This window comes from Buceros rhinoceros, unplaced genomic scaffold (genome assembly GCF_000710305.1).
Source record: "Buceros rhinoceros silvestris isolate BGI_N320 unplaced genomic scaffold, ASM71030v1 scaffold3866, whole genome shotgun sequence".
Classification (NCBI taxonomy): domain Eukaryota; kingdom Metazoa; phylum Chordata; class Aves; order Bucerotiformes; family Bucerotidae; genus Buceros; species Buceros rhinoceros.
The window spans coordinates 61,145-68,665 of record NW_010419147.1 but is presented as its reverse complement, the minus strand read 5'-3'; the positions used below and the strand labels follow the sequence as shown (position 1 = coordinate 68,665).

General features: G+C 36.4%; 1 protein-coding gene across 5 annotated transcripts in view; it reads left to right on the top strand.

Annotated features, from left to right (window-relative positions):
* EZH2 (enhancer of zeste 2 polycomb repressive complex 2 subunit) overlaps positions 1-7,521 on the top strand; it is a 29,419-nt gene that overhangs the window by 469 nt on the left and 21,429 nt on the right. For 2 of the 5 annotated variants that reach the window (XM_010138779.1, XM_010138778.1), the window contains exons 2-5: positions 265-393; positions 3,179-3,295; positions 4,695-4,815; positions 7,002-7,145. In XM_010138779.1, coding sequence (XP_010137081.1) covers positions 265-393; positions 3,179-3,295; positions 4,695-4,815; positions 7,002-7,145 — 511 coding nt within the window. The remainder of the gene's footprint in view (positions 1-264; positions 394-3,178; positions 3,296-4,694; positions 4,816-7,001; positions 7,146-7,521) is intronic. The other 3 variants (XM_010138782.1, XM_010138780.1, XM_010138781.1) reach the window with 2 other exon arrangements.

Genomic DNA, 7,521 nt, shown 5'->3' with positions numbered 1-7,521 from the left:
TCTAATTTCTTTTAGAATTTAATACCATGCTAAACCTGTTTCTCTAAACGTGTGAGACATGGTTTGAGTCAAAGAAAGGGACGATGAACTATATTGAGTCTCACTGACATCTGAACAAAATTTAGGCAGTTGAGTTTTGAGTACTTTTTCTTTATCCTGTCTGTCTTTGTTTGTTTGTTTGGTAAATGTTTTGATGTCTTGAGATGCTAACAGGTCAATTCACATTTTTTATTTATAATGTATACAATTGTGGTTAATTTCCAGAGTATGTTTAATTCTAATCGTCAGAAGATAGTGGAAAGAACTGAAATCTTAAATCAAGAATGGAAACAACGTAGGATACAGCCTGTTCACATCATGACTTCTGTGAGCTCATTGCGCGGGACCAGGGAGGTTGGTTAACATGTGTTGTGGTAATTCCACTTGCAAGGTTGTTAGCACGTTTTTGTTTTATTACTGGAAAGTTGGCTGTTCGTTTTTTCCAGCATGATGTGACCTGGCAGCTAAATATTTTTTGTATAAGTCTCTTAAAAAGAGTTCATTTATTATTTACTTTGATTGTCTGACTTCTGGGAAGCTGTAAACAGTAGGCTATCTAGCTTTGAACAGTACACAAAAGTGAAACTTTTTTGTTTCTGATAATACTCGGATCATACTTCAGCATTCTTTGATCAAACTGATTTGTCTTGCTGGGTTTGGGACTTCTTGCTCCTATGGGCGTTGATCTCCAGTGGTACAAATGAGTAGCTACTTTGGTTCTGAATGAGTTAAAGCACATGAAAGCTGTCAACATACCAACTGGCCAAAGCATTCTCTGTATTAATTAATTTAACAGAGCTTCTAAAGGGAGTTTGAGTTGACGCACCCTTGTGTTGCACAAGCAGGCTGGATGCTGAATTGGGGGGTGGGGGTCCATGATTGTGGTGCCATTTGAGCACCTACACTGGCTTTCATGTTGGTAGCTTGAACACTGGTTTAAGTCTACTCCAACTTTCAGCCCAGGTTAATTTATCTTCTTTTTCAGTTGCTTTTTAGGCATTTCTCCAAAATGAGCCAGTTTGAAGATACTTCATGTGTAATAATCTGAAAAGTTTAGAATGAGAATAAAGAGACTTTACTGTGAATAGGTTAAAACCCAAAACAAACCACTTTCACTTTGAGGACATTTGTCAGATTTACCTTTTCCTAAAATTTTGGGGGGAAACTGTGTTTATGTGTCTCAGGTACATTTGTGTGTATGCATGTTCAAATGCAAACAGGCAAGGGCCTTTGCCTGAGTGTTTTCTTTTAAACATGATTGAGTGTGCAATTACTCATGTACAGCTCTATACCTATGACACTGTAGGATCAGAACCTCTGATAATAATTGTCAGAGGTACACATCCAGTTTTCACTTTTCGTTAGTAAAAGATCATTCCTCACCATTCCTCTTCCTTTTTTCTTTTCTTTTTTTCCTTTTTGCTTGATTCACTGTTCTTTTATGTTAATTTCCTGCCTGAATTGATTTCCTGCCTGAATTGATAGAGCACACTAATTATTATGTTCAGATCCAGTCTCTGTCTTGTGTATCAGAACTCTAATGCTTGATGTAAGGTAGCCATAGTTTATAGTGAGATAAGTGAGACAGAGATGGTGGGGATTTTAAGATATTTTTTTTTTCTTAATATGCTGAGTTTCTCCAGAGGTGCTTAGGACACTAGCTAGTTTAGTGACCTGATGGAAAGGTTTTGAGAGCGCCTTCATGTGTTTGGTGAAGACTGCAGGACGTTGCTGGTGACACAGGCTTTCTCCAGTGGCTAGTCCAGTCAGCATCAACCAGAAACCATAACTGATGTCCTGAGTTCCATACCAAAACAATGGGGCAAGATAACTGAGACTTAGTACCAAACACTTTCAGTCATCGTGACACAGCTCATTTGTCAGCTTGAAACTTCTAGCTCCTAATATTGAACTCATTATTTTTTAACTTTTGTATTTTTCTTTAAAAATACACGAAAAATATGCTAGGTGGCTGCTGGCTAAAAAGTGAAACGTTAATCTGAAATGGGAATAAAGCACTAACATAGGACAGTGTCTCGAGTATTGACATACACAGCAAAAATCTAATTTCATTTGCTGCAGATTAGAAAGAAAATAAATAAATCTGGCTTGTGTCATTCTACTGGGGTACTGTCTCTCTATGCTGTTTGTTACATTACTTTGTGTATTTCTTTAGAAATTTGATGGTCTGTTCATCTTTCCCTTCTGGAAAGGAGAAAGATCTTTTGTCTCCACTTCCTTTTTTCCTTTCAGGTAGCTATGATAGCTGGTCTCAACTTTGTTTTAACCTACCTCCAAATCCGTTTTGTTATACTTTCCCTAGCGTTGTATGTTCCTGTCTGCTTTTTTCAGTTCTTCATACTGCTGCAGTCCAAATATTTGAGAAAAGTTGATCTCTGTTAACTGTTGAATAGACGCAAGAATAACCTAGAAGTTGTCTGTATTTCTATGTTGTGTATCTTTTGGAGGCTACATAAACTTCTGAATCTCAAAAAAAAAAAAAAGTCCTGTAGCTGAAAAACTCATTGACATATTAAGAGCTAACTTGCCTTTTTCTGTTGTAAGCAGAGAGCATAATCAAAGGCTTCAGGATAGGATAAAGATAAACAGACAATAGGAGGGAAACAGGGCAGGAATTAACAAGACATGGAGAATTTATTTCCATAAAACATCTGCTGGCATTAAAGTAAAATTTTAATTTTTTTAGACATTAATAATATATGTTTTCTGCAGTGTGTTGATCTGAAGCTAGGGGAATTCAGTTGCCTTTCAGATGACTTGAGTAAATAACAGGAGTGTAGTAGCAACAGGTGCTAAATCTGTTTTGAGATACCAAACATATTTTGTATTATAGGTTGAATAGTCTGAATAAAATATAACAGCCACTTGTTATTAACCGAAAAAACCCCACGATGACCTATTAGCAAAGATTTTGATGTTGATATAATTCTTATGTCTTTTTTCCTGCTTAAACCTGTTCATATTATTATGCACTAAAAATCTGATGCATTTTTCGAAGGCTGATATGGAGAATTTTGACAGACAATTTGAATTTTTAACATTATAGAGTGTTCTTCTGTGGTATTTTTTTCCCTTTCTGTTGTTGCTATGTAAATATAACTTCAGTCTCTTATTTCAGTGCTCTGTTACCAGTGACATAGATTTTCCAAAACAAGTCATCCCACTGAAGACTCTCAATGCTGTTGCTTCTGTGCCTATAATGTATTCTTGGTCTCCCCTTCAACAAAATTTTATGGTAAGTTTTTAAAAGTGCTGGGAGGAGAAATGTGTGGAGAAAAGGGAGGGGTTAATTTTAGAAATAAACCAGCAAAAATCTCGAGCCCTTCTTATCTTTTTGGTATTGGTAATAAGGCAGTAATAATCAGAAATAGGCTTCCCCAAAGAACATTTTTTTTTTTTTTTTTTTTTTTTTTTTTTTTTTTTTTTTTTTTTTAAAAAAAAAGTAACTTTGATTGCAAAATAAACCTCTGTTCTTAGTGAACCTAAGTATCTCTAAAAACTTACTGTAAAGAGTCCCTAAGCTGATTTCATTCAGGTGACCAAGTGTCTTGTATGGCATTTAACAAAAGTAGAATTATTTGAAGGCAATGTAAGGCAGTGTAATGGGAAATGTTTTCTGAGGGATATGAAAGTCCTGTTTTAAGACAGAATGTGGCAGAACATAATTCTTATGGAATAAAGAGAACTTAATCCTAAGATGGTCTCTCCACATAATGGCCATTCTTGATGTAGCAACCGAGATATATAGCCTTTTCTTATTTGCCTCACTGTATGCGGAAGCCATAAATGGTTAGATTTCTTTTGTAGATATTTGACCTATTTGAAAAGCTTAGCTTATTACAAATTTTTGTCACATCATACGTGATCATCACCTTTGCTGACTGATTATTATGATAATAATCATAGCAAAGTGATTTAAGTAACCAGTTTTATCAACATATGTACAGAGTTCTTCCACACGTTTTTCTACTTGCTTTCAATTCATCAGTGTTTGGATATTTTGCACCGCTGCAGAATCACGATCAGCAGGAAAGTTTACATTTATTTTCTTAACAATAGAAGGTTCTTTTGTACTGCTGGAAGATAAAGCTTAGTATCAAGATCCATAAATTCCACTGATAAAGCGTGGGAGTATTAATGCATTTAGTCTATATGCAGACAAAGAACCCCACCACAGTGGAGTTCAGGTTGAATTGTTAGGCATGTTTCTGTGCTTGCTGTTTAGACAACTCGAATTTAGAGTCTTTTTGTACCGTATTTCTTACCTCTGGCAAAGCACTGAAGGGGTGGTTTCCATTGCACAGTACTGTGGAAGAGGACCAAGGAAGGGAGAATGAACTTACCAAATGCAACCTTTCCAAAGCTAGGCAGCTTACTGTGTTTCAGTGGTAGGAGCTTTGTGGAAACACCCTTCTAACCTTAATATTAGGAGCTAGCATCGGTATCTGGTGCAAAAAGCTGTTCCATAAAGATGAGGGTTTTGCTTTATTTATCCAGTTCATGGTAAATGCGCTAGAGCAGTGAGGCCAGTTAGTTAACTGTGATAACCAGGTGCTTGTAGATGGAACAGCAGTGCAGACACAGTCAATTGAGAGCACAGTTTAAAGTTGTTTGATTTTAACTGTTGTTACTAGGTAGAGGATGAAACTGTTTTACATAACATTCCGTATATGGGAGATGAAGTGCTTGACCAGGATGGTACCTTTATCGAAGAACTAATCAAGAACTATGATGGAAAAGTGCATGGAGACAGAGGTGAGCCCAAACTCTCAGGTATACTAATCACTTTTTCCTATGTAAATAATTGTTGTTAGCATTGCTTGTTAAGGCCTGATGCTTGATTGTTACAGTAGAATCTCTAGAATGCTTACATTGTGTAAACATTAGATATTACAGACTTCCTTATTTAAATATATTGCTTTGCATTTTCATAAGGTTGGTGTTAAAGTAGGAGTATGGAGGAATTAAGCACATTAACTTTTTCCATAGACCATACAGTGATTCATCGTAATGCTGGCTGCAACTCGGGGAAGCTCTTGGTCTTCAATTTTATGCTCGGAGCTTGGGAACATAGTAGTGTAGTATCCTACGTGTGTTCTGCCTAGCAGAAAGTCGCAGGAGAAGTATGCAAAGCTCTGATAATGACACCACTTGGGAGTATGATTCAATAGAATAACCTGTGGTGGTTTTTTTCACTTTAAGGAAATGATTAGCTATTTAAAAACTTCCTTTCTGTAAGTCAGCTTATATAGCAAGTTGTATCCTTCTCTTGCTATATGTAGGTATTCTTGGGTGTAGTTTACCTTTTATTCTGTGTGGGAGCTGAACTATGTGCGGTGTCATCTGTCTCTTAGCTTAGCTTAAGTCTCAGTATCAACCTTTCACTTGCTCTGTGTGCCCACTCAATTGGCTTGTACAAGCCTGAACTTTACAGTTGTGAAGGTTTCTGTGACTACTCTGCTTACCCCATCATAGAAACGTTACCCAGCCCACCTCCAAATGTGGAATCGTTTCTTAAAATTGATTATATTCCTCTTAATGCTGGAGTGACTGAGAAAGGGAACTACACTTTCGAGTATATCATGAGCCACTCGTGAAGGTGAAGCCTGCGATTCACTAATAAAAGCTACCCAGTCCTTCACCAGTCTTGTTAATGTTCTCAGGAAAGTTGGTGCCTTTCTATTTCATGTGGAACATGAAATGTTTTGTGGGCTTTTCTCTTTGGGTATTTTTACAGATTTACTGATTGCTCATGTCCTTGTCAGAGAACTGGTTATGTCAAAATGGTGGTGTTACTAGGAAATGTCTTCCATTACTGATTTAATTTATTATTAAGTGAGTCTAACTGAAAAATTAGTCTCATTTCACCGTCTTGAGTCCCAAGGTTATGATGGCGATTACTGTTATTATGGGTCCTTCAAAACTATATATAAAAAGTAGACAGTTTTTTAGTCTCCCAGTAACTAGTATTCCTGTGTGACTGAATTAAATATAAATAATGTGGAAATCTGTAATCCAGAGGTATTACCACGTAGGAGACAGAATTGTAAACTAGCTCTGTAATTGCACTTTTGGGAGAGAAATTCATACCGCCCTGTGCGTAGGTATTACAAGTTCTGTTTAAAATGTCCAAATGGAGTACCTGCCTGTTTTCATTGTCTACATAGGAATAAAGCTATTAGTTTCCTTCAAGTTACAGTTTGACATCCAACCCCAGTCCAGGGTCAAAAGGATGGTGATAGCTCTATGGTTTCCACACAGTTCACAGTTATTTTTTGAAAAATAACAGCAGTTTTTATCGACACTATGATTTTCCTCTCTGCAGAAATGCCTTATTGTCTAACTAAGCTGCTCTCTGAACTTCACAGCAGATTAAAAGCTAATAAGCAGCTGTATGCAGCATCGTGTGCTTCAGTTTTCTCTTGAATTTTTTGTATATAACTGTATTCTTATCACCTTGCCAGTGGAGCCTATAGTGGGGAAGTGGATGCTATGGAACCACCAACCAGAAATCTCTCTGGAGATTCCCTGGCTGTCCATAAGATGTTTGCTTGTGTTTCCAGGCGGGCTTAACCCAATCATATTGGAATTGGGATTCTGGTATAAAATCTCTTAAATAGTCTAGCTAGTAAGTAATTTTTTTATCTTCCAAGGAAGAGAGATTTATTTATATCTACTGGTATGAAACACAGGGAGTCAGGAAAAGATAAATTTCAGCAAGTTTCCTTCTCCCCTTCCCAGTTGTCAGTCTAAGAAATAAATACTGAGTATTTTTAACTTCTCTCAGTTCAGACATTGAAACTAAGAGGGAAAAATACAAAACTGTTTTTCATAAATTACAGCATTTGCAATAATTTAATAATTTAAGTGTAGGGAGGATTAGAAATATTTTGTATATGCCCTGTGCTTTTCTGTTCACTCCCAATTTTGCTAAATTTCAGAATGTGGATTTATCAATGATGAAATATTTGTTGAGCTGGTCAATGCACTTGGTCAATATAGTGATGATGAAGATGATGATGATGGAGATGACAATCCTGATGAGAGAGATGACAAGCAAAAAGATCGGGAAGGTAACAGGATGGGTATGTCTGTCTGCAGACTTTAAAAATTAAAACCAAACCCCCCTTTTCTTTAATCACTCAAAAAATTTGTTCAGATCCTTCTACTTGATAGTTTTTAGGTGTAAAGTAGCATCATTTTCTTCAACATTTCCTTTGCCATCTAGTTCAAGAGTTGTACAGAGAATACTGTAAAATGATCTTTTGCCAGTTTATTTATCTGCATACTGAGACATTCAAATGCACTAAAAATTACTCGGCTGTCTGTCTGATGAATGCTTTGGTACTCCTCAAAATATGAAATACCATTATTCTAAAGTAGGCAGAGTTCTGAATTGCCATCTCCATCTGCTGGTGAAACAATGGTTTCTCTAAATTTTAATAGTAAAATTCTCTCAGC